The 27611-nt window shown below is 41.3% G+C and overlaps 1 protein-coding gene across 2 annotated transcripts in view; it reads left to right on the forward strand.

The window, feature by feature from the left end:
- LOC117530877 (exocyst complex component 6-like) overlaps positions 1-27611 on the forward strand; it is a 182699-nt gene that overhangs the window by 113549 nt on the left and 41539 nt on the right. Inside the window, exons 19-21 of one of the 2 annotated variants that reach the window (XM_034193823.1) lie at positions 5060-5239; positions 12214-12243; positions 24005-24146. In XM_034193823.1, the coding sequence (XP_034049714.1) occupies positions 5060-5239; positions 12214-12243; positions 24005-24146 (352 nt within the window). The remainder of the gene's footprint in view (positions 1-5059; positions 5240-12213; positions 12244-24004; positions 24147-27611) is intronic. The other variant, XM_034193824.1, reaches the window with a different exon arrangement.

Here is a 27611-nt window from a genome sequence, read left to right on the forward strand (position 1 = left end):
TTGCCAAGTGCTTGCTCACAGGGGGTCGTTTTGACCGTTGGGGTTTTTCCGTAATTATTGTATGGCCTTGCCTTACAATATAAAGCGCCTTGGGGCAACTGTTTGTTGTGATTTGGCACTATATAAATAAAATTGATTTGATTTGATTTGATGCGTTAGCTCCCAAACTTAACAACAATGGGTCTGGGCTTTGCCTGAGCATTTGGTTTTGCTGTCAGAGTGCGGTGTGCACTTTCAATTCCAAGTGACTGGTCGGTGGGAAAGCCAAGCTCATTTTTCAACAGGCTGTCCAAACGTTTCACCACCACTTCACTTCTTTATTTTCCGATAATCCGTGTATCCAAAGATGGTCTTTGCGTGCTCGGGTTTCCTGCTGGACCAGCCTCGTTTTCAGGTTATCTTGACACTCTGTTAGCATCTTGATTAGCATTGTTGCTGATTATAACACAGTCTCAGTCTCTTCAATGTGCCCCCTGATTCTTCCACTCTGTCATTAACTCGTTTTAGCTCCCATTTTATGTCTGAGTATTGCTTATTGTTATATTTTCTGAAATCGCGGAGTTCTTACAAAATATTTTGCATAGTGGGCTCCGGTGTACTCATGCCTTAGGTGGGTAACATTACCTTCGGTGAATAGCTTCGACCCTCGTGGCTTTTCTCCGTTTCGTCTTCAGTAGAAATCTTAGTTTTCTTACTTGTTGAAACAACCCTTTTGTCCATCTTTACAAACAAACACCAGTGTTGGCAAAAAGAGTACCGTTGGGGGTCATTTTTCAAAAAAATCGTCGGGAGCTCACAACTCAAACTGCCATTCTCTTGCTAGCGGAACCGGAAGTCCGACATGAGTCACTGGTTTATCTGCTCATTTTCTATACTTCTATACTTATTCCATTTAAGAATCAGAGGGGGGACATGCTATCTTAACAGTCATAGGGCGAGATGCAGAGTTCACCCTGGACAAGCACCAGTCTGTCACAGGGCCAGATACCGACAGGCAAACACAATCACACCTACAGTCAATTTAAAGCAGGGGTGCCCAACCTTTTTTGAACCCAGATCTACTTTTAAAGTTGACAGTGTATCGAGATCTACCAAGCCATATTGAATGCCATAGCGTATCTGCAATTTATTGTGCACCAGTATAATAACAGTTTTCTGGGACAGATATAAAGTTTCAAATAATATAATCCTTAATTCAAGTTGGAAAAGTTGTTCCTTACTTTAGTGGGACTTCTGGCACTAAGAGGAGGCAGTTATACTCTTGTAATCCAGACAGTAGGAGCTGAGTGCCAGCCGTAAGCAGGCCGCCAGGTGGTCATCCGTCACGGTGGATCTGTATTTTGACTTGATGATTTTCATGTGTGAAAAGGCAGATTCACACATCCAAAAAGTGCAGTCAAATTCTGTGCAGTTTGTCTGAGGTTGGGGTATTTCTCTGCATTAGATTCCAAAATTGGACATTTATGCCAAGTGTTACTCTGGATTTCACCTCAGTGTCATTTTTCAGTGTGAGGATCTCATTCTCAACAGTACCACTATCCAGGTTGAAGAGTGATGCTGTTTTGGACATTATACAGTCCACATCAATATTTTCTCCAAATGGAAATCACAGTCTTTGCCTTGACATTTAAGTTCTGTGTCCATGTGTGCAAAGTTCTGTAGATCACACTGTTGCAACTTGCTTGATTGCAAGTGTAACTTGCTTTTAAACGTGTTCACGGAACTGATCATGTTGATGATATATTTGTCTTTACCCTGCAGTTCTAGATTCAAGTTATTGAGCTTGTCAGTCAGATCAGTAAGAAAGGGTAAATCCAAGAGCCACTGACTGTCTTCTAGCTATGCATATTCTGCATGAGTTGAATGTTTCAGAAATTCTTTCATTTCAGGCAACAACTGAGAAAACCGTTCCAGAAATTTCCCTCGACTGAGCCATCGAACATCTGTGTGCAGCAACAGATCTGTGTGTTCTTCTGCACCTGTCTCCTCCAGTTGTGCACGAAATAATCGCCTGTTACAGTTTTGTTGGCCACATCCATAACATCTCCCATATTTAAAATCTTCCCACACAACCCTTGCTGGTGAATTATGCAATAGTAATTCAGGAAATCTGGGAAAGATTCACACTGTTTGCACAATCCGATGAACCCAGCAGTATGGCCAACCTCACGGAAGCCCTATCAGTTGTAATGGAGACGCGTGTGAACAGGGGCAGCTGGCTCTTTAGAACAAATTTGATAAAAACCTGAAAAATATCTGTGCCTCTCGTGCGCCCTTTCAAAGGCAAAATGGTCAGCAGCTCTTCTTTTACATTCATGTCATCAAAAAACATTCTAATAAAAACACATAGCTGAGCCACGTCCACAGCATCAGGGGATTCATCAAATTGCAATGAAAAACACTCACATATCTCAATATCATGTCTCAATCATTTTGGCATTACTGGGAGTGCCCTTGCATGGTTGACATCATACCTGACTAGTCATTCTCACTATGTTTTGTACAATAACACTACCTCTAACCTTAGTGACATGACATTTGGGGTTCCACAGGGGTCCGTGTTAATCCCCCTGCTTTTCTCCCTCCATATAGCTCCCCTTAGGCACATATTGCAGCATTTTGTGATTACCTTTCATTGCTATGCTGAAGATACTCAGTTATACATGCCAGAAACTGCTGGTAATCTCATCCACATAAATCCTTATAAGATTTGCCTTGCATCTGTGAAAAGCTGGATGTCTAGCTATTTCCTACTTTGAAACTCTGATAAGACTGAAATGATGGTTCGTGGTCCAGTGAGACATCTGCATCAATTTGACGGGCTAATGCTTAGCCTAGGCTTGTGTGTCATATATCACACTGACAAAATGAGGAACCTCGGGGTGATTTTTGATCCTACATTGTCCTTTGACCTCCACATTAGAGATCTTATGAGGACTGCTTTCTTCCACCTGCGAAATATGGAAAAGATTCGTCCCATCCTGTCTATGGCTGATGCTGAGACCCTGATTCATGAATTTGTTTCTTCTAGATTGGACTACTGGAATGTTCTGTTTTCTGGTTTACTGCAGTCCACCATTAGGGGTCTCCAGTTGGTTCAAAATGCTGCTGCCAGACTTTTGACAGGAAGCAGAAAGTTTGACCACATTACACCCATTTTGGCATCCCTTCACTGGCTTCCTGTTCCTGTGAGATTAGATTTTAAGGTTCTGTTACTAACCTATGAAATTGTTCACAGACACCACAGACACAGGCACCTCCCTACTTAGCTGACCTAATTAAACCCTACGCATCGGTCTGGGCTCTGCGTTCTCAGGGTGCAGGACGACTTTGTGTCCCAAGGGTGAATAAAAAGTCTGCAGGTCACAGAGCTTTCTCTTATCATGCCCCTGTTCTGTATCATGCCCCTTGATTTCCCTGTGTCAATAAAACAGTGAGATTCTATAGAGACTTTCAAGTCCAGACATAATATGTTACTATGCTTTTTACCCTTTTAAATTCATTTTATTAGGAAAATGAGCAGGCTGCGGCCTCAATTTTATCTAAAGTCTGGGTTTTTTAGTGAAGCTTAGGGCCAGTGTCCGGCGATCACCTTAGTATTTCTTCTGTTTTTCTTGTTGCTTAATGCTGACAAATTATACTGTATTTGTCGTCTTTCCGATGCCTGATTCTGTTCTTCTCTCTGTTTGAGGTGCAGCTCTATCTGGAGATGGGACCCTCTGCGACCCTCCTGTCCTGTGCACTGGCAAAATTTCCTGTATATTAGTTTTTGTAAATTGTTTTAGAAATTGTGTTGGTAGCATGGCCCAAGCAGAGGATCACCCCTTTGAGTCTGGTCTGCTTGAGGTTTCTTCCTGAAATCATCAGAGGGAGTTTTTCCTTACCACTGTTGCTTGTGTACTTGCTCTAGGGGTTGGTATGGTTAGACCTTACTTGTGTGAAGTGCCTTGAGGCAACTTTGTTGTGATTTGGCACTATATAAATTAAAACAAATTGAAATGTCCTTCCTCAGTTGCTGTTCAATATCCTCTGCCATTCCCTTGCATCGTCATGTAACAGAATTTCTTGATAGCAGACACAGTCTCCTTTCAATTTTTAAAATCGGTAAACAGCACGTTTGCAGCTTCCAAGAACTCTTCTTTCACAATCTCACATCCTTGAAAGATTTCTTTCCTTTTGCCAGAACATGGCTGACACGATAAGAACCTATGGTTGCAGCCTTACTTGTGGTATGTGGCCAGATAAAAATGGCCTGTTGCGCTGCTAACTGGTTTTTCAATTCCTGAACTTTTCAGGCGTGAAGAGGTGATTTAGCCAGGAAGCTAGCATCGTAGCGCTTGTGGATCGTCTTAAAATGCCGCTATGTTTGCATTGCAGATAAGGCAGATGGATTTACCATTTGAATAAACGAAAAAATAATCTTCCTCCCACTCCAGATGAAAATGATTAATTTTGGATTTTTTCACTTCCGCCAGTGTACGCTTGCCTCACTCTCTGTCACCACTGTAGCGCCTCACGACCTCTTGGCCCTGCGCATGCGCAGATAGAAAGAACCGCGTTTCCCTTTCACCGAATCTGTATGTCTTTGGAAGTGTGAGAAACTCTGAGCACCTGGAGGGAACCCACACAAACACGGGGAGGACATGCAAAGTCCACACAGAAAGGACCAGGTGGGAAGCGATCCCATGATCTTCTTGCTGTGAGGCAACAGTGCCAATCACTAAACCAAGGTACCACCCATCACTGATTTAGGATATTTTGTTGTTTTCTCACATTTCAGTTTGAATTTTGAAGATTCTTGAGGATTAAACATTCACTGATCTTTGAAAGGATGTGCTTTGATGTTTAATGTGATATTATGTTTGTATCAAAGGCATTAAATGGTCTTTAAACAGTGTCGACATTATCGTGACGTTTTCTGAGGCAGTATATTGTCCAGCAGGTCTTCATCCGTGTGTTCATGTTTTCCATGTTTAGCACAACAAATGTCAGAAACATTATTTTTTTACATATTTGAAACAAATCAAGTGAACCAGTCTGACAGTTGGTGGTTCTTCAGGATGCTCGTCACGCAGCAGAAGGAGAGATCTACACCAAACTGAACCAGAAGATCGACGAGTTCTTTCAGCTGGCAGATTATGAGTGGGACATGGCTGAATCCGATGGCCGTGCCTCTGGATACCTCATGGACCTCATCAACTTCCTGCGCTCCACCTTCCAGGTCTTCACACACTTACCGGTGAGTTTACAGACACCTGCAGCCTTCTGGAAGTGCATAAGTGCAATAATTTCTGTCATTTGTCTGTCCATCTGTCTGTCCATCAGTTGTCTGTCCTTTCTCCTGTCTGTTAAGTTGTAATCAAGTCACACGTTTCTCTTCTGTCTTTAAAGTAACTGAAACAGCTCTATGAGCAGCAGCTTGTTTCCTGGACAAATTGCACCTCTGTGTACAGGCAGAATGTTGAGGTTCTCACTTTTTCACTTTGCTATTATTCATTAGTTTAAAGATGCCTGCGACAATCCTATGGAGTCAGGAAATAAGGTTCACTGTTCAGGCATTGGCTCACAGTTCATAAGTTGTGTTCACAGTTTATCATTTGTATCCAGAGGTGAGAGGTCAAGTACTGCGCGTGTGACGCAGTTACAATAAAGCAGAACTTAGACAGCTGGGCTCAATACAGTTTGATATCAGAGTTCATGCAGTTCTTAGGAAGAGTTCTTGGAACAGTTCTTTATCATAGAGCAGTCATAGACAGGAACGAGTGAGAACGGGATCCCACTGAGACAAGAAGGAACTTAACCGGGGTGAAGCAGAGCCGAGGAGTTCCAAGGTTGTGCAGGGTTCCAGGGACCAGGAGCCAGGGTAGCATGGGAGCCTCTCAGGATAGTGTCTGGAACACCAGGAAAGACAGTTCGCTCTAATACGGGAATTAGAGAGTTGGGCAGGTTACCTGAAATTTAGCTGCGGGAAGCTCCGACGTCTTAAGCGCATGGGAGTGGCAGATAGACGCGGTCAATGTCAGAGAGGCAGTCAGGCTTGGTCCTCCTGGAAACGGCCTGGGTCTTGGATCGTGGAAGAGTCCGTGAAGAACCAGGTCATGGGATCTCAAGCAATCTCAAGGAACATGCAATGCAAACTGCAATGCAAGTATCTGGCAAGGCTTTGAGAGCTTAGAGAAGCATCTGGAAGTATCTGGCAACAACTGAACAGAAGATCAGGGTTTAATTAGTCTAACCATAATCAGTCACATATCTGATCCAGGTGTGAAAAATAACAGAGGGTGCCATCTGGTGGAGAAACTAACACATGACACTGATTAAAAGACAGTTAAAACCAGGATCTGGGGGAAATCATGACACCTACATTGTCCTTTGACCTCCACATAAGAGATATTATGAGGACTGCTTTCGTCTACCTGCGAGATATAGTGAAGATTCATCCCATCCTGTCTATCGCTGATGCTGAGACCCTGATTCATGTGTTTCTCTTCTAGATTGGACTACTACAATGTTCTATTTTCTGGATTACAGCAGTCCAGCATTAGCGGTTTCCAATTGGTTCAAAATGCCGCTGCCAGACTTTTGACATGAAGCAGAAAGTTTGACCACATCACGCACATTTTGTCATCTCTTCAATAGCTTCCTGTCCCTGTGAGATCAGATTTTAAGGTTCTGTTACTAACCTATAAAATTATTCACAGACTAGGACCTCCCTACTTAGTTGACCTAATTAAACCCTACATACTGGCCCGGGCTCTGCATTCTCAGGGTGCAGGACTACTTTGTGTCCCAAGGGTGAATAAAAAGTGCAATGTCACAGAGCTTTCTCTTTTCGTGCCCCTGTTCTGTGGAATGATCTCCCTGCGTCAATAAAACAGTCAGATTCTGTAGAGACTTTCAAGTCCAGACTGAAGTCGCACTTATTTTCCCTTTCGTATGGCTGGCATACTGGTATAGTATGGTTACTATGCTTTCTACCCTTTTAAATTTATTTTATTAGTAAACAGAACAGGTCGCGCCCTCAACTTCATCTAAAGTCTGGGTCTTTTAGTGAAGATTAGGGCTAGTGGCTGGCGATCACCTTAGTATTTCTTCTGTTTTTCTTGTTGCTTAATGATAGATTACATTTATACTTCAGCCATAGTCTGTTCCATTCTAGTTTTGGTTATAGTCTTTTCTTTTTCTTGTTGTCTTCTTTTGGTGTTTGTCACCTTATTGCGTAGTTTTCCCCTTTTGTTTTATTCACATTTAATTGTTGGTCTTTGGGTCTCATCTTCCTTTTGGCACTTTAAGTTTTCACCACTGGGTTTTTGTGTCACTTAATTCTCTTGCTTTGGTTTGCTTTGCTCTTGCACCTGCTTTTGTGTTTCTCAGTCACTCCCCTTCCAGCACCTTCTGCACACCTGTTCCTCATTTCACACCCTGATTATTCCACTAGTATTTAAGTCCTCACAGTCCCTCACCAGATTGTTGATTTTTTTTTTTCTCACTTTCCAGCCTCACGCCGTAGTCCTGTTTTGTTGTATTTCTGACCTTGCTTGTGTTAACCGATCTCCGCCTCGTCTAATCCCTGAACTCTGCTCGTTTTTTGACTTTGCCTCTGCCTCAGCCCTGTGTACTCTGTGACACCATGTATTTTGAACCTTGCTTGTTTTTTTGGATTCTGTCTTGTTACCTTCTTGTTACTGTTACCTCCGCTCCGTTGAATGATATCCTGTGTACCGAACCTGTTGCCAGCGTACCAGATAAAGCCCTTTTCTTAACCCTACACATGTGTCTGTGAGTCTTCATATGCCTCCTACAACCTTCTGGACAAAGCAACCACGAATAATGACACTGCTGTTCCAGGACTGACTTGTCTTCATGTATATTGTAGGCACCTGAATCTAGGGCTGTCACGATTAGGAATTTCTGGAGACGATTAATTGTCAGACAAATAATTGCGATTGATGAATATATTGTCTGTTTTTTGTCTTTTTTCCCTTCTTTATATTCTACTATCGTAGTATAATTACACAACTCTGGAAGAACGTTTGGCTTCTGTGAGTGGAGAAACTGGGAATAGTGCAACATTTTTATTTTTAGCTTCATTTTACATACAGTCCCAACTTTTTCTGATTTGTGGTTATTTCTGTTGCATTTCTGAAATTGTTTCTCCTCATCAGTCACATTTTGTGCTTAAACACTACATTAAGCTCAAGATTGAACAAATAAAGACCTTTGGAAAATAACAGCTGTTAAGTTCAGAGTTCTCACCTGCTTTTTGTGATCTGTGCGTCTGAACCACAGTTTCTCCACATCAGGGTTTTTTTAAACCCGGGTATGCGTAATTTTTTCTCAGTTCATTCATATATTCTCATTTTTTAAATATGTTTTTAAAGATATTTGACCATTTATTTCATCTCATTATCTCATAAATTCAATACACAACACGCACATGGTGTGAACAGGACGGTAAAGGCAGAATCACACCGGGAGAGAATGTTCAGAGTGAAGTAAAGGCAGCTTCACGTTTTGTTTTTTTGTTCACTCGGGTTAAAATCCTCTCTCTGCTCCGCGCTCGCTGTGCACTCATGGTTCTCAGGAGACTGTAACGTGTCGTGCCTCCATACAGGAATCTCCCTCCCCCACCCCTCCCTCGCAGCCTGTTGACTGCGCGCGCGCACACACACACACACACCGACAGCTCCTTCGGTAAACTCCGCATTTTAGACGGCTTTGAAGAAGATGGCCACTGTTTAATTCGGCCGTCTTATCCAAACGGCAGGACGGATCGCTCTTCACCCTCCATGTTAATGTCCTGCCTTAAGACAAGAGCGAAACAAGAGTGAGCGAGGCTGCAGCACAATGACGTCAGATTCTGAGTTGTTTTATGCTTTGTGGATAAAATAAATAATTCACGGTAATCGTGAAAATGAAAAATAATCGCGATTGGCGAATATTGTAGTAATTGTGACTGCCCTACCTGCATCCCATAACAGCTGATTTAATTTCCCATAGCAGCTGATTTAATTTCATTTTGTGTTTACAGTCATGACCACATACAAAATCTTCATTTACGTACTGCTGTCTGTGTCACACTACCGCCTGCTGTCAATTCCTCAGTCACTCTCAGGACTTGTCCACACAGATGCACCTAAACCTGTCTCCATGTGGACGGGGCCTTTGTAAATCAGCCACAAAACTGTCTCTGCCCCAATATACAATGCAACACTCATTATCTGGGATCTCATTAAATCAGGTCGTTATTTTACGATGTCTCAGTCCACCTGTTGTTAAACAGGGTCCTGACCTCACCTGGGTCATAAATGTGAAGCATCGCTGTAAAGCATTTTGAGCTTCAGTCGATGGAAAAGCAGAATAGAAATACATCTCTTGTCCTTCTTTCTGAAGATGTTTGTTGGCAACATTGTCACAAACGTTCTTCAGAAGTTCGATGTGATGAGCTTCGTTGTGTTACTGATTCCAAAGACTGAAGTTGGCTCCCATCTCTTTCTCTCTATTTGTCCATTTACTTGCTCTTGTCTGTACTCTCTTTGTCATCCTGAATGATTCTGTTTTTCTTTAAAGGACATGTCCCACTGAAATCATAACAGCTTAGATTCAGGCTGTTAATGACCATCCAATGATCCACCGGGATTACTTTGTGCACTTAGTGCGGGTTTCAAAGTATACGGCATTCACAACAAACTGCTACAGAGACATCCGAAAACAAACTACTTGTGAGTACTAGGGTGTTTCCGACAGCGGTGACGTCACTACTAGAACCGCCTCAGCATGCGCTTCAATGGGATGTAGCTGCTAATGTTAAGAACTGAGGCAGAGATTAATTCCAAAGTTTCCGTAAGTGTGATGTTGTGTTCTGACGACTCGTTTTTAAGTGAAAACTGTTCATTTTCATGCAACCACGGTAAAAGCAGCAGCTGTGAGAAGGTTTAGTGCAGCCGCACGGCCATTAGTCAGAAACGCAGCCTGTTAAAATCAAGACAAAACACTTAGAAGTGTTGTATGTACTGTGAATATATGTGTCTGTGTATATATCTGTATCATCATGTTGCCTGTGAAAAAACAATGTCACACATTCCACGCCCATGTACAAAGGCAATAAAACAGCTCACAAGGTTAGACCTTACTTGTGTGAAGCACCTTGAGGCAACTTTGTTGTGATTTGGCACTATATAAATAAAATTAAATGAAATGACACGGGGGTTAAAATGGTGTAACAGCTGTTTTAACACCCACGTCAGCTGTTTTATTTGTTGTTTTTAAGAGATTATTCAACATTAATTCTTTAAAAAAAAAAAAAAGTTCTTTAGAGATTGACAGTTTTGAGGTGATGGTCTAGTGGTTAAGGTGTTGGGCTTGAGACCAGAAGATCCTTGGTTCAAATCCCCACCTGACTGGAAAATCACTAAGGGCCCTTGGGCAAGGTCTTTAATCCCCTATTGCTCCCTTTGTGTAGTGAGCGCCTTGTATGGCAGCACCCTGACATCAGGGTGAATGTGAGGCATAATTGTAAAGCGTTTTGAGCATCTGATGCAGATGGAAAAGCGCTATATAAATGCAGTCCATTTACCATTTATGACATTTTGGAGAGTCTATAAGCTTAATACTGCTTATATATTGTTCAGATTCAACCAGAGGTCTGTGTAAATCGGGGGTCCTTTTCAATACTCTCCATTTATGAACATGGATGATTGAACAGTTGTGATCGGATCTGTGATATTTCACATCCATGTTCACAGCAGCAATAAACAAGCTGAGCTGCATGTTAAAACAGTTGCTGCACACACACACACACCCACAGACTCTCTCAAAGTAAAATAAAAATTTGACTTTCATTGAAAGCTCCACTGAAAGGAGCACAAAGGAAAAGATGAAAGAAACATGCCACTCACCCTGAAGATTTCCAAATAAAAAGTCCACAACATCAATGAAGCCCCCACACATGCAATTGCCAGCCAAGGAGAGGGTCGACTAGTCCTCATTCGGATCGACAGCCAGAGATCATTTTCAAGTTCCACTAGTCCTCAGGTACAGATAGACGGTCAGAGAATAATATCCAGCTCCACTTCCCCTCAGGTTCTGAGCGGATGCACATAATGTCCAATCGCAGCCCTGCCTTCAGCCAAATTATGTCATGATTGTGGCACCTTCGATAGAGAGTTCATTATCTCCTAAAAAATAGTGTCTTCTGAGTTTTTACAATATGAAACATACATCTGCATGTCCAGGTACATCCATGATCACAGCAGCAGTAACTCAGCATCCTGTGACACAAGCAGCAGCATCACAACACTTTAGGTTCCAAAATCCAACAGACTCTGAAAAAGTTAGAGTTTTCGGGGTGAAGTGTGTGTCGTCTCCTCTGTAAATCCAAGCCATCACTTTCAGACAGAGCAAGTTTGTTTTAGTCTGCCTGTCAGCCATTGGGATGTTTCTGTTTTGCTAATACGAGGTCTGTTAGACGTTTTGTTGATCCGACGTCCCGGATCAACAAAACCTTCACGTTGGAAATGATCTGGTTGTTTCAGCGGGGTTTCAGCCTGTCGATCGGCGCTCGGAGTGCGCCGCGCTCTCAGCCGCTGTGGGTGGTCTTTAAACCGGCTGGAGCACTCCTTAATCTGTGTAATCCCCATAAAATCGTCGCTGAAAGCCATCTGAATTTTCAGAATAGTGTCCACCTAGAGGTCTCTCACAGTTTCTGGAAACATTTGATGCAGCAAAGCTCCAAATCGTTCAGACATTTATTCGCAATAAAAATCCGACGAGAGGGGTGGACCACTGCTCACACAAAGACTGCTCACAGGTGAATGACGCAACCAACAGACATGAAAAAACTCACGCATGCACACGAAGGTTCAAGCTTGGCTGATGCAATCACACGTGATTCAAATCCATATGGTTTTTGCAAAAAATAAAAAGCTACGATACTTTTCTAACAGACCTCGTATGTACGTCACACGCCAAGAATTACTGAGTGAGACATTAAAAAAATGTGTGACATGTCCTTTAATTTGTGTTTTCAGGGCTGCTTGTCTTGCCATCCATGCCTCTTTGATGAACTGTCCTAAAACTGATCTGTTTGAATGCTAATTTTATGACTTTGCCAGATTTACCTCCTCCTGTCCATTTATTGTTGCCACTTTTTTTTTCCTGTCCTTTCCCTTTGCTCTGTCCCTCTGTGGTGGGTTTGGGGGTGTCTCTGCTCAGAGTAACAACAATGACCATGCATCAATGTCGGTAAGTGTTCCAGCCTGACGCTCTGCAGACACACAAGACATGAACATGCTGGTGTTTGACTGCTTCCTCCTCAGCTCCGAGCCTTTGTTCTCTCTGTAGTCACCTTCACTCTGCAGGACATCGTCTGCATTTATCGTTCTTGACTTGAAGGAATGAGCATCAACCAGTGTAACCAACTGGGACATAATATAGGCCACAGAACACTGGCTTAAGACAGGTTAAACAGGTTAATGTCTCTCTTGAAATGCAGACACTACTCTTTTGTCAACGTCACACACAATTGCTGCTGTTCTTGTTGAATAATTACGTCCAACTCACCTTTTCTCTGTTTGCAAGTATAGGTCCATTTCTTTTGTACATATTCGTAGCAGTGTCAGATTATGTGAGGAACATCTGCCACACGAGGTGCTAGGGATGGAAACATAATCATTGATGTACATCTGAATAGTGATTCATAAGGGCCTTTTGCACTGCATGCGCTCAGGGCATCAAACATGTCACAGATCGCTGTAAAATGTATTATTTTCAATGAGACGCTTTGCACTTTTGACGCGGCGCGAGCTGACCTGACGCTGTGCCTGGAGCACGCATTACTCAGGCTGCCACAGTGAAAGTTCAACCCAATCCAACTTGTGCCACTGTGACGTAGCTTTGCACTGTCCAATGGAAATGAGGCATCAGGCCAAAACACGGAGGACTACAGTGGCAGAAATGCATCACAGAACTGCTAATTTATACACAGCAGTTTTCTGAAGAAAATCCTTGCAAGTGATTTTTAACCTCACAATTAAGTTCTGATTACTGTAAAAAAAACGTTTCTTACATTAGAACGCATGTAATGAAAATAGTAAAAAATTAATTAAATAAATAAAAGATTCTTTAGAAATCGTCATCTGTAAATTAAAAGCATAATTTACCTGTTGTTTCCGATGACATGATTGCTTGTTTAACATAAAGAACTTTGGACATTTATTTTTGGGTGTTTTTGATTACTTTGGTTTTGCCTTCATAATTTAACTTAAAAAACTGTTTATCTGGCCTTGTTTGGTGTCATTTCTTTCAGCACAACCTCACCTGTGTGACTTGACAGTTTTTCTTTCATTCTGACATACTGCATTAACAGTGACCCAATATTCACTCGAAAACCTAAAATTCGAATCAGAAAAAGTTTTTTTTTTACTGTGAAAACCTGAAATATGTTTAATGAACCATTTTAAATATAATTTAATATAATATAATAATAATATAATTTATATAATGTAAATAGAAATTGTAAATTTCAAAAATATATGTAAAAAATGTAACAAACAAAGTTATATACAACAATTCACATCAAAATGCAGGAAATGCTTCAGCCGTTTTTGAGGCTATTTACATGCAATAAAATGCCACAGAAATTATATTTGTGCCACTCAGAAAAACAATTCCTATTCAATGCACATCAGAAGCTCCAAGAATTTGTACAGCTATTCCACCTCAATATCTATGTGTATGTCCCCTAATTCCTTGTTTTTATAGCATCTTTGATTTGTATTGGTACAGACTGTCCTGGCTGTGTTAGTGGCCAAAAAAAAAAAAAAAAAAAAAACAGAAAAAGGTGTTTTGGACTTTGGGGTGCGGGGGAACTCTCGACCTGAACTCCTGTGTTCTCCGCACCTGGAGCCTGCTGACTGCTGGGGCAGTGTGTGTCTCCACCCTGCTCTGCTCCTGGACAAAAGCATATGCAAAAGCATATATGAATCCTGGAGAATATGGAACAAGAAGAGTGCAGTCCAAGCCATTGAGCTGATCTGGGCGCACAGAGCAGAACAATAATGTCCACTTCATCATCAGACTGATCACGCTCTGGGCCGCGCTTTGATTGTCTTCATGCAGTTCAAAAAAAGAGAGAGACTTGACGTACTGTTCCAGATGCCTGATTATTTTGATGCACTAAATAAATAAAATAAATGCACCACACACTAACCACACACTAAAACACACTCCAGGTACGGCAAATAACACACAACTTTCAAAACTGATCGCTTTCTCCTTTTCATTCCACATGAAACCACAATTTCCCTTCACTCAGCAACCAAATTACATGGATTGGGATCACTGTTTATTTGGTAATATATTTTACACCAGTGATAAAGAAAAATTTGTGTATTTTCTTTATTTGTTTGCTGTCACAGAGAGAGAGAGACACACACACAGAAGTCCCGTTTGCAAAATGCGCATGTATGCACACACACACACATCCAAGTGGGGTCTGTGTGTTGTCATCAAACCCATGTGAAGTTGGTGATTGTGACTGGTTAGGTCCTGGGTTTTCCACCAGTGGTAACACCCCTCTCTCCTGCTGCAGTTGATGAAGTCATATTTCATTCCAGCCCTTTCGCTCCTCCAGCTGAATCAGGAAATGAGTAGTTTTTGCTCCGTCTGCAAATCGTGCAGCTAATATGAGAATATTATCCCCCCAAAAAACCTGCGTAAATTGTTAATCATAATTCAAGTTATACTTGGCCTATTTTTTAAGTGCATCTATTGTGAATCTTATTTAACTAAATTTCTCTTGTGGTGAATCTTAGGAGTGGATTAACGTTTCATGAGTGGTTAGCTTGCGCTAGGTCAGCTGCACTTTTTTGTAATTGTTTCTTTTATTACTGGTACCATTCTAATACTTCTGTTAGTTTTTCAGTGGATCTGCTGTAAATTGTAGCTCATTATTTTACTCCTGTGTGAATCTTTGGACTGCGTAGCATTGTGTTAGCTTGGCTACACTCTTGTACGTTCTGGTGCACAAAGTACACTACTTTACACTTTACATTAATCCTGAAAGATGCTGGCAGATAGGGTGGCTCTTTTAGAGAGTCATGTCCGTAAACTAGAACAGCTTCAGTTCAGTGGAATTGGATGTTATGAGCAGTCCAGATGAGGTTAGTATTGGGATGGCTAGTGTGCCCATTAGTTTTGGTCTTGTAAAACAGTTGATAGATGTATTTTATAACTTAAAAACGGGACCGATGCTAACACGTTAGCATGTCTATGGAGTTTTCAATGTTAGTTAGCATTAACCTGTTCACATGTCAGCACAGTTTGTGTGCATTTGTTTTCTGCATCAGCCTAGAAATGCCGGCTGTGGATGATGGCTTTTGGACCATGGTCAGGTGGAGGAAGTCACGTGGGCTTGGTGCCCGGTTGCGGTACCCCGATCACACTCACCACTGCAAACTGTGGACTGTTTTTCAGCCTTGGATATGCCTGTTGTTAGTTCATTGAGCCCACGGGTGACTTCCACTCCTACCACCAGGCTGAAACGCCAGGCTTTAGTGATAGGGGATTCTATCACCCGCAAGGTCAGATACAGGCACTGGCTGAGGTTAAATGTATTCCTGGGGCCAGAGCTCCCGACATTGCCTCTCATCTTAGGGTGCTGACGCTGCAGAAGGGTAGACAGTCAAAGGAACATGACACTAGATTATAGGTTAAAGTTCTCAGTCACCACAACGGATTTCCGTCATTTGGAAAATTTAACCACACATACGCGTGCGCACATGGTGGCATGCTTGTTTTGGGGCTGAAATATGATCATCTCACTATCAAAGCAACATCCCATTCTGCGCTAATCAAAGCAGCAATGTCTGCGTGTATGGCGCCGCACTGTGGAGGAAGGGACTGTGTGAATTTTCCTTCCTCTCCGCTCTGTTTACTGCTTGCCGTGAGCCATGGTCCTTCTCCTCCCTGTCTTCGTGAGAACATTGGCAGACACTCCCCAAGTACTGTAGAGCGGGGTGTGACTTTGCTTTGAACCAATGAAGCATTGATCCGACTCCCTGCTTCAATGGTTTGTTGTATTATTTCGCTTTATCTTAATTTTTCCCCTCTAAAACCCTAAAGAGCAAATGTCTGTGAGTAATATATATATATATATACAACCCCTGGCAAAAATTATGGAATCACCAGCCTCAGAGGATGTTCATTCAGTTGTTTAATGTTTGTTTGTAGAAAAAAAGCAGATCACAGACATGACACAAAACTAAAGTCATTTCAAATGGCAACTTTCTGGCTTTAAGAAACACTATAAGAAATCAAGAAAAAAAAGATTGTGGCAGTCAGTAACGGTTACTTTTTTAGACCAAGCAGAGGAAAAAAATATGGAATCACTCAATTCTGAGGAAAAAATTATGGAATCACCCTGTAAATTTTCATCCCCCAAATTAACACCTGCATCATATCAGATCTGCTCGTTAGTCTGCATCTAAAAAAGGAGTGAACACACCTTGGAGAGCTGTTGCACCAAGTGGACTGACATGAATCATGGGTCCAACCCAAGAGATGTCAATTGAAACAAATGAGAGGATTATCAAACTCTTAAAAGAGAGTAAATCATCACGCAATGTTGCAAAAGATGTTGGTTGTTCACAGTCAGCTGTGTCTAAACTCTGGACCAAATACAAACAACATGGGAAGGTTGTTAAAGGCAAACATACTGGTAGACCAAGGAAGACATCAAAGCGTCAAGACAGAAAACCTAAAGCAATATGTCTCGAAAATCAAAAAATTTACAACAAAACAAATGAGGAACGAATGGGAGGAGACTGGAGTCAACGTCTGTGACCGAACTGTAAGAAACCGCCTAAAGGAAATGGGATTTACATACAGAAAAGCTAAACGAAAGGCATCATTAACACCTAAACAGAAAAAAACAAGGTTACAATGGGCTAAGGAAAAGCAATTGTGGACTGTGGATGACTGGATGAAAGTCATATTCAGCGATGAATCTCGAATCTGCATTCGATGATGGCAAGGTGATGATGCTGGAACTTTTGTTTGGTGCCTTTCCAATGAGATTTATAAAGATGACTGCCTGAAGAGAACATGTAAATTTCCACAGTCATTGATGATATGGGGCTGCATGTCAGGTAAAGGCACTGGGGAGATGGCTGTCATTACATCATCAATAAATGCACAAGTTTATGTTGATATTTTGGACAATTGAAAGGATGTTTGGGGATGATGAAATCATTTTTCAAGATGATAATGCATCTTGCCATAGAGCAAAAACTGCAAAAACATTCCTTGCAAAAAGACACATAGGGTCAATGTCATGGCATAGGGTCAATGTCAACAAGCAGATCTGATTTGATGCAGGTGTTAATTTGGGGGATGAAAATTTACAGGGTGATTCCATAATTTTTTCCTCAGAATTGAGTGATTCCATATTTTTTTCCTCTGCTTGGTCTAAAAAAGTAACTGTTACTGACTGCCACAATCTTTTTTTTTCTTGATTTCTTATAGTGTTTCTTAAAGCCAGAAAGTTGCCATTTGAAATGACTTTAGTTTTGTGTCATGTCTGTGATCTGCTTTTTTTCTACAAAATTAAACAACTGAATGAACATCCTCTGAGGCCGGTGATTCCATAATTTTTGCCAGGGGTTGTATATATATTAAACCAACCTGTTATGGTCTTGTAAAACAGTTGATAGATGTATTTTATAATTTAAAAACTTAAAAATGGGACCGATGCTAACGCATTAGCATGTCTATGGCCTTTTCAATGTTAAAGTTAGCATTAAGCTGTTCACATCTCAGCACAGTTTGTGTGCATTTGTTATCTGTATCAGTGTGCCCATATTGGTGGGGTAAATTCTGAATTTTTGAAGATTACAAGTGGGATGTCCCAGGGTTCAGTCCTTGGTCTGTTGTTGTTTCTGTTATATATTGATGATATGTGTTTGGTTTCTAAGTCTGTGAGTTGCATTTTGCTTGCCAGTGATACAACTGTGTTTTGTAGTGGGGATCATTTGGGACAGCTCTTGGACATGATGGAGAGGGAACTGCTGAATTTCAAACAATGGTTTGATTCAAACAAATTGTCGCTTCATCTTGGTATAACAAAGTGTATTATATTTGAAAATAATCCCAGGAATTTAAGTAGAAATTTATTATTAAATGATGTTGAAATTGAAATTGTAACTGAAACCAAATTTCTTGGAGTTTTTATTGATGATGAATTAAGATGAAAAACTCATATTAATTATGTTAAATCTAACATCTCAAAAGCCATCGCAATTCTGTATAAAGCACAAAGACTTCCTCTCCCAACATTTGTTAGTTACGTTATTCATTACTTGATCTATTGCATTGAGATTTGGGGAAACGCATATAGAACTAATACAAATCCAATATTTTTATTACAAAAGAAAGCTATAAAGGTTATCACTAATAAACCATATCGTGAGCGAACAAACCCACTATTTGCCCATTTACACATTTTGAAATTCAGGGACTTGGTTGATTATATTACGATACAAATCTTCTAGAAAGTTAAAAATAAACTTTTACCTCATGTCCGGGATCTGTTTAAAATGGGGGAGTCCAGCTATAATTGGAGTGGAACACTATTATTTGATAAATTAAAGACATTGTGTTTCTGTAGAAGGTGTAAATATTTGGAGTAACCTGTTCTGATAGCATCAAATTATATGGTACATTAGTTGGCTTAAAAAGACATTATAAAAACAATATAATTACTTGTTATAGTGTGAAAAATTTGGTTAAATGAGTTTGTTATTGGGGTTTTTTGTTTTGTTTTGTTTTTTTATATTTTGTACTGTTGTTTGTTGTGTTGTGTGATATGTTAGTTCACTGATTAATCTACGAGGTCTGTCAATAAAGTAACGGTCCGTTTTATTTTTTTCAAAAACTATATGGATTTCATTCATATGTTTTTACGTCAGACATGCTTGAACCCTCGTGCGCATGCGTGAGTTTTTCCACGCCTGTCAGTTACGTCATTCGCCTGTGAGCACGCCTTGTGGAAGGAGTGGTCCCGCCCCCTCGTCGGATTTTCATTGTCTGGAAATGGCGGAATGAAAAGGACTTTTTTCCATCAGAATTTTTTCAGAAACTGTTAGAGACAGGCACCTGGAAACCATTCGAAAAATTTATCTGGCTTTCGGTGAAAATTTTACGGGCTTCACAGAGAATAAGGATTGTTACTACAGCTTTAAGGACCCCTTTAAGGACGCTCGGCGCGCCGCGCTCCGAGCGGCGACGATGCGGCACAAGCCACCGGACCATTTCTAAACGGATGGCTCTGTGGATACGAGACCGTCGTGTGCTCTTTCTCTGGTTATCACAAGAGCTGGACATCAGCCATTTTCCGGCAGATTTCACTTTTAACAAGAGATTTTGTCATGGAAAGCCGCTCGGAGGCTTCACGCGTAAAGACCGATTCGCTTTGGAAGCGAGACAAAGGAACACCTCCGTTTCGGCGTGTCATGGGACAAGTTTGGACATGCCTATCTTGGCTTTCAGTGCTTACCAGTCCAGTAAGTATCAGAGAAATTGTGAAGAGCTGGACATGTCCAAACTTGCCGCATCATCGCAGCTCGGAGCGTGGCGCGCCGAGCGTCCTTAAAGGGGTCCTTAAAGCTGTAGTAACAATCCTTATTCTCTGTGAAGCCCGTAAAATTTTCACCGAAAGCCAGATAAATTTTTCGAATGGTTTCCAGGTGTCTGTCTCTAACAGTTTCTGAAAAAATTCTGATGGAAAAAAGTCCTTTTCATTCCGCCATTTCCAGACAATGAAAATCCGACGAGGGGGCGGGACCACTCCTTCCCAAGGCGTGCTCACAGGCAAATGACGTAACCAACAGGCGTGGAAAAACTCATGCATGCGCACGAGGGTTCAAGCATGTCTGACATAAAAACATATGAATGAAATCCATATAGTTTTTGAAAAAAATAAAAAGGACCGTTACTTTATTGACAGACCTCGTATATTATCTGTGCTTGTTTTTTTCTTTTTTGGTATTTGTTGTTATGACTGAGTGTGTGTGTGTGTGTGTGTGTGTATGTATGTATATATATATATATATATATACACACACACAAGGTCTGTTAGAAAAGTATCCGACCTTATTATTTTTTTCAAAAACCATATGGATTTGAATCACGTGTGATTGCATCAGACATGCTTGAACCCTCGTGGGCATGCAAGAGTTTTTTCACGCCTGTCGGTTACGTCATTTGCCTGTGGGCAGTCTTTGAGTGAGGAGTGGCCCACCCTCTCATCATTTTTTTTTCATTGTTTAGGAATGGCTCAGAGACTGCTGTTTTGTTTGATAAAATTTTTTTCAAAAACTGTAAGGCACAACTGAGTGGACACCATTCGATAAATTCAGCTGGTTTTCGGTAAAAATTTTAACGGCTGATGAGAGATTTTAGTCTGTAATTGTCGCTTTAAGGACGGCCCACGGCGCCTGATGGTGATCTGCGCTTCGAGGCGGCATCATCTCGTTTCAAGCTGAAAAATTCCACATTTCAGGCTCTGTTCACCCAGGTCGTCGTCAGAGAACAGAGAAGTTTCAGAAGAAGTCTAAGAGTTTATGCGGACATTCCACTGTTAAAGGAGATTTTGTAATGAAAGAACGTGCGGGCAGATTCGCATGTCGGGCCGCAGGGGGTCGCCACAGGAAAAACACCTCCATTGGAAACCTTAACGGACAAGTTGGAACATGCCCAGCTGTTAAACAATTTCTCAGATACTCACTTGTTGAAACCCATCAAAAGCCGCCTGAATTTTACAAATGGTTTTCAACACGGATGTGTTTTTCCTGTCGCGGCGCAGACGGATTTGCGGCGTCGTCACGGAACTGACTCTGCGAATTTGCCCGCACGTTCTTTCATTACAAAATCTCCTTTAACAGTGGAATGTCCACATAAACTCCTCATGCCGACTTCTTCTGAAACTTGTCTGTTCTCTGACGACGTCCTGTGTGAACAGAGCCTTAAATTAGGAAGTTTTCAGTTCAAAACAGCCAGATGGACGCCACCTCCGACCGCGCCGCGCCGATCCGCTTTGTGAGCTGTCCTAAAAGTGAAAGAAACTCCACAACCTCTCATCAGCCGTTAAACTTTTCACCAAAAACCAGCAGAATTTCTCGAATAGTGTCCACTCGGATATCCCTCACAGGCCCTGAAAAATTTTTGATAAAGCAACACGCGCTGTCTCCAGCAGCATCTCAGACAAAGGATTTCAGCCGAGAGGGCTGGACTAGTGCTCACTCAAAGCCTGCCCACAGGCGAATGACGTCACCAACACACGTGAAAAAACTCACGCATGCGCACGAGGGTTCAAACATGTCTGGTGTAATCGCACGTGATTCAAATCTATATAGTTTTTTTTTTTTTTTTATAAAACTGTCGGTTTCTTTTCTAATAGACGTGTGTGTGTGTATATATATATATATATATATATATATATATATATATATATATATATATACACGAGTTGGGACATGTCCAGCTCTCCACAAGTTCTCTTATACTCACTCGACTGGTAAGCACTGAAAGCCGAGATAGGCATGTCCCAACTTGTCCTCTAACACTCCGAAACGGAGGTGTTCCTTTGTCTCGCTTCCAAAGCGAATCGGTCGTGACGTGCGAAGCCTCCGCGCGGCTTTCCATGACAAAATCTCTTGTTAAAAGTGAAATCTGCCGGAAAATGGCTGATGTCCAGCTCTTGTGATAACCAGAGAAAGAGCACACGACGGTCTCGTATCCACAGAGCCATCAGCTTAGAAATGATCCAGTGGTTTGTGCCTCGTCGTCGCAGCTCAGAGCGCGGCACACCGACTGTCCTTAAAGGGGTCCTTAAAGCTGTAGTTAAAGTCCTTATTCTCTGTGACGCCCGTAAAATTTTCACCGAAAGCCAGATATTTTTTTCGAATGGTTTCCAGGTGCCAGTTAACAGCTTCTGAAAAAATTCTGATGGAAAAAAGTCCTTTTCATTCCGCCATTTCCAGACAATGAAAATCCGACGAGGGGGCGGGACCACTCCTTCCCAAGGCATGCTCACAGGCGAATGACGTCACCGACAGGCATGGAAAAACTCATGCATGCGCATGAGGGTTCAAGCATGTCTGACGTAAAAACATGAATGAAATCCATATAGTTTTTAAAAAATAAAAAGGACCGTTACTTTATGGACACACCACGTGTATGTATATATATATATATATATATATATATATATATATATATATATATATATATATATATATATATATATATATATTTGGAGTCATATTTACTTGAACAAACCTAGGAAGTAAATTTTACTTGCTAGCAATTATCAACTGAATATTTTCATTGAATTTTACTCTGTCTTTATTCATAAAAAGTAAAACATTTCAGCTGTTCCCCTTGTTTTCACACAAGGTTGCCACAGCAGATCCAATTTGGATCTACATGTTGACTTGGCACAAATTCTACACTGTATGCCCTTCCTGATGGACCTCCACATTACATGGAGAAACGTGGCAGTGGTGGGGTCCTTCCCTCACTCCTTACACCACTGCCATCCTCGTCTATAGTCTTGTCACCTCCCAGATTGACTACTGCAACTCTCTTCTCTTTGGCCTCCCCAACAAATCCCTCCAGAAACTGCAGCTCCTTCAAAACTCTGCAGCACGGATCATCACCAGGACACCCGCCACTCACCATATCACTCCCATTCTCCAACAACTCCACTGGCTCCCAATAAAACAACGGATAAATTTCAAAATTCTCATCACCACTTACAAAGCTATCCATAACCTTGCTCCACAATGCATCTCCGATCTCCTTCACATAGTTACTCCCTCTCGCTTTCTACGCTCCTCCTCCTCTCTCCAGCTCACTCTCCCCCCCTCCCGTCTCGTTATCATCAGCTCTGGAATTCACTCCTCACTCACTCCAACTCACTCACTCACTCACTCACTCACTCCAACTCACCTGTTCAGACAATCCTATACAGCATGATCATACATACCTCACGACCACACGCTCCTCATGATTGCTCATGCCACATGACCACATGCACCACTTGTCCATACAGTCCACACGACCACTTACACCACATGACCACACACATCACATGATCTCACATACCCCAGCTCTACAGCCGCCAGTTTTGCATATGTTTCTCTGTTTCTTTTTTATCTATGTTTTTTAATTTGTCCTGTACAGTGTCCTTGGGTGTTTTGAAAGGCGCTTCTAAATAAAATGGATTATTATTATTATTCCATGTCAATTCAACGAATATTTGAGGAGCCTCACGCACTTTGTCTCAGATTTTCTTTAAATTTTAATCACATATTCCCAGACTTCTCAGAACAACAAATCTGAGGTTTGAGGCCTGTAGGCCAAGTAGTTTCTGAGATATGGCCAATTAAGTGTGCGTGGGGTCTGCCGTTTTTTAGGCAAAAATTATGGCCGTCATTTCTGGAGCCATGTTCAGGGTAGAATATCTCAGCAAATAATGGACTTAGAGGCCTGAAATTTTCTGTGGCAGTTGTCATGGACACCCAGACTTGCACTATAGTCAAACAACAAACTGTGAATTTTATGTATGCTCAAACTATGGAAAATATTACATTGACTATTGCGAGCATCCATTTTTGAGACACTGAAGCATACCATTACACTCAAAGAAGCCTTTCCATTTCTTGGCTCCTTAATGCCAGCTATACTTCGTCTTCTCTTCACCACTGGGAGCAAAAAAATAAACTACTTTTCGCGACTGCCTTCAGTGATTGCAGCTGAAAACAAAACAGTACTCCATTTATCCATGTGACTTATGCTGTGTATAATTGCACAATGGAGCGCATATCCCCGTAAGTGGTCAAATCCCGCGATATCACACAGGGTTCACACGAGACTGTGGTACCCTATTCCTGCTCATTCTGTCTCCTGACGTCTATGCTGGTCTGTCTTGGGACTCCTGTCGCAGGGTAAAGTGGCTCAGACGGCGTGTATGTCGGCCTGTCAGCACCTCTCCACATCACTGATGCAGATGCTGCTGGACTCGGAGCTGAAGCAGATCAGTATGGGAGCCATTCAGCAGTTCAACTTAGATGTCATTCAGTGTGAACGTAAGTATGGAACGGGCTCAGAAATGGGCACGTCTGATCGGAACTGGGAATGTATTCATTTATTCATTGCAGGGCATCACTCTGGTATTACAGACTATTTTCCAGATCTTCAAAAAGCTGTCTCAAAACAGGCTTCAGCTTGAAGTGCAAATGTCCCCAGATAGGATCTGAGCAAGCGGTGGTGCTAACCCAGCCCCCCCACTGCTTCTGATGTGTGTGTGTTGGGCGTTGCCCTGGCAGATGAGGTCACCAAACAAAGTGAGGGGAGGAAGACGTGTTCTCAGGACAGGCAAACTCTGGAAGTACCTGAGGTCCTCTGTTCCTCCCTCCCCCTACCCCCAACCTATGAAGGTGTTGTTGGTAGGGATTGGGTATTCATAAGATTTTATCTATCAACGCCATTATCGATTCTGCTTATCGATCCGATTCCTTATCGATTCCCTTATCGATACCGCTTGTGAAGTTTGTACTAAAAGTAGGCTTTACAGGTTTTCTACGTATTTCATTGAGTCTTAAAGTAAATAAATATGAAATTGGTCACTGTATCCTTGATCTCTGGACATAAATAAAAGTAAACAAATGGTGTTTCCCTTTGAAGTTATTAATTCCGACTGGATTCTATCGTTCTAACTTGACTCGGCAGAGAGCCGCGCAGCATTTGGAGCTGTGTGAACAGAACGGAGGATGATTCTCGTTTCTTTCTCGCAACAACACAGGAGTCCCAGTTAGTGACTTTAATCCGCACAAAAGTGACTCACAATTGACATATTCAGGGATGAAAGTGGTGAAAAACAAAAAAAGCTGAAACCCAAAATTACCCCCCAACACCACATGCACGAAAATGTTTGAATTCTAAAAGCTCTGAAATGCAATCGGGGGCTATTCCAGATGATAAACTGCAGTGAGTGCAGCATCCATTTTTGTGAGGAAAAAAAACAACCCAACTTTCCTTATTCAAATTCATTCCAGTAGTATTCTGCTCTTGCAAGGATGCAGCAGTTTTCTAGTTTGGCAGATAGTTCTGGAGGAAATCACTGAAGAAATTAACATTGAAAATATGGTTTGACCAAAACAAACTGTCATTAAACTTAAATAAGACAGGGATGAAATGGAGGTGTAAGCATCACTAGGTGTTCACAGGAAACATTTATTTCTGTATGTATGTATTTATTTATGTATGTTCATTGTTAGTTGGTTTTATATTTTCTGTTGTGGTTTTATTCAGGTTCTTTTTGTCTGTTTCTCTAAAATTGTATATAATATTAGATTAGTTATTATTACTATTATTGGTGTGCTTGCTATTATTATTAATATATAGCCAAAAATAAATTTAAAAAATATTACAATTTGTAATACATTTGACTCTTTTACGACAACAAACGCTTGACAGCTGCAACTGCTTAATGCTAATTTTAACATTGAAAATGCCATAGACATGCTAACGTGTTAGCATCGGTCCCGTTTTTGTTATAAAAAACATCTAGCAACTGTTTCAGAAGACCATAACAGGTCGGTTTAACATAAAAAAGGTAAATATACTCTCAGCCATATGCTCTTTAGGGCTTTAGCTGGGAAAGCGAAAGAAAAAAATTAATCAATGAAGCAATGATTGAAGCACTGCTTCGATCTGTGAATCACTGCTTTGATTGGTTCAAAGCAAAGCCATGCTGCAGAAAAGTTTATTACAGGCCAGCTGCAGGGTCTATAATCAATGTAGAGAAATTATAATTTTCTTGACAAACACACCCAAAAACAACAGCCACTCTGAAGGACCGATAAGGGAATCGTTAAGTAAAAAGGTTATTGATGTCGGTGGATCGAATCATTTCTTAACGATACCCGAACGGAACCAGTTCTCGATACCCATCACTAGTTGTTGGTCTCCATACCACTTATCCTGACTGGGGTTTGTGTCAGCTTTCTTTGGCTGGGCAACCAAAGTTGCTGAATTTTCTCCAGTAACTGTTTCAAGATTAGGTTCTCCATTTTACGTGTAAAACAATTTATCCCCAAGTGGTTTCCTAATTTCTGGGGGTATTGGTCTCTCACCCCTCTGGTTCTGTTGTCTGCCTTATTTGTAAGGTGGTTGGTGTTGCTGGGAGCTTGCCCTATCAGCCAACCTGGGCTAGTGGTCATATATCTTGAAACATTTGGAGCAGAGTTGCTTCCATTGCCTGAGAATTGCAAACCTCTTCAATTAAACACTGAACAGGATCCTCTGAGAACTCATCTGGTCCATTTGGTTTCAGAGGACATCGGACTGAAGGACGCAACTTGGCTGTTCCCTAGAAAATAGGTCAGCAGTCGTGTTTCCTCAGCTGACTTGTTTTTATCTTGCCAAAATTTTACTCAGTATGTATGTTTGTTTGTTTTTTGTAATGATTACATTTTTCACCTTTAGCTTGTTCTTTAGCACGCACTTTACAGCACAGAGTCTTGCAACTTCAATAATAGCAGCCCTAGGATGATACCTTTCAGAACACAACAGTTTTAGGAATTTTGCCTCGGCATGAACATAAGTGATAGGCCTTGCCCAGAAGACAGGACCTGGGATAGGTGATCGACCTTGACCTTCAGGATTTACCTCGAGTTCAAAGATGACCTGAAAGTCAAATGTAATATTTCAAGAAAGCATAACATGTAATTCATCAAATCAAAGGGCTTGATGAGAGGATCCAGAATATATCAAATGATATAAGTTATGATGTCATTTGGTGATGTCATGATGAAAAAACTTGCAATATATTGATTTTTTTTAAGGGTGTGAAAAACAGTGCAAATCATCATTGCAGGCTCTTGTTCACATGGAGCAGTCCTGTGGAGACACCTTTCAGCACACAAAAGGCTCAAGATCAAAGGTGTCAGGAAGGTCAAACACTAAATTCAACAAAATAACTTTCTTGGTCACAATTTTTGAAATTTTGCCTCAAAATTGAATAGTGATTGCCCTTCCCCACAATCCATTACTTTGGATAAGCAATTGACCTTGCCCTTCAGAGTTTACCTTGAGGTCAAATGTAACCTAAATTAGGTCAAATTTCAGATTTGAGTAAAACATGTAATCCACCAAATTAAAGGACTTGATCAGAGGATCCAGAATATAACAAGAAATGTAAATTATGACATTTGATTACATCATCATGAAAAAAGCTGCTAAATTTTGAGTTTTTAAGGGTGTGACAAAGTGTGTAAATCATCATTGCAGACTCTTGTGAGTTTACATACGAGGTCTGTCAATAAAGTATAGGTCCTTTTTATTTTTTCAAAAACTATATGGATTTCATTCATATGTTTTTACGTCAGACATGCTTGAACCCTCGTGCGCATGCGTGAGTTTTTCCACGCCTGTCGGTGACGTCATTCGCCTGTGAGCACTCCTTGTGGGAGGAGTCGTCCAGCCCCTCGTTGGAATTCCTTTGTCTGAGAAGTTGCTGAGAGACTGGCGCTTTGTTTGATCAAACATTT

This window comes from Thalassophryne amazonica, chromosome 18, assembly GCF_902500255.1.
Source record: "Thalassophryne amazonica chromosome 18, fThaAma1.1, whole genome shotgun sequence".
Lineage (NCBI taxonomy): Eukaryota > Metazoa > Chordata > Actinopteri > Batrachoidiformes > Batrachoididae > Thalassophryne > Thalassophryne amazonica.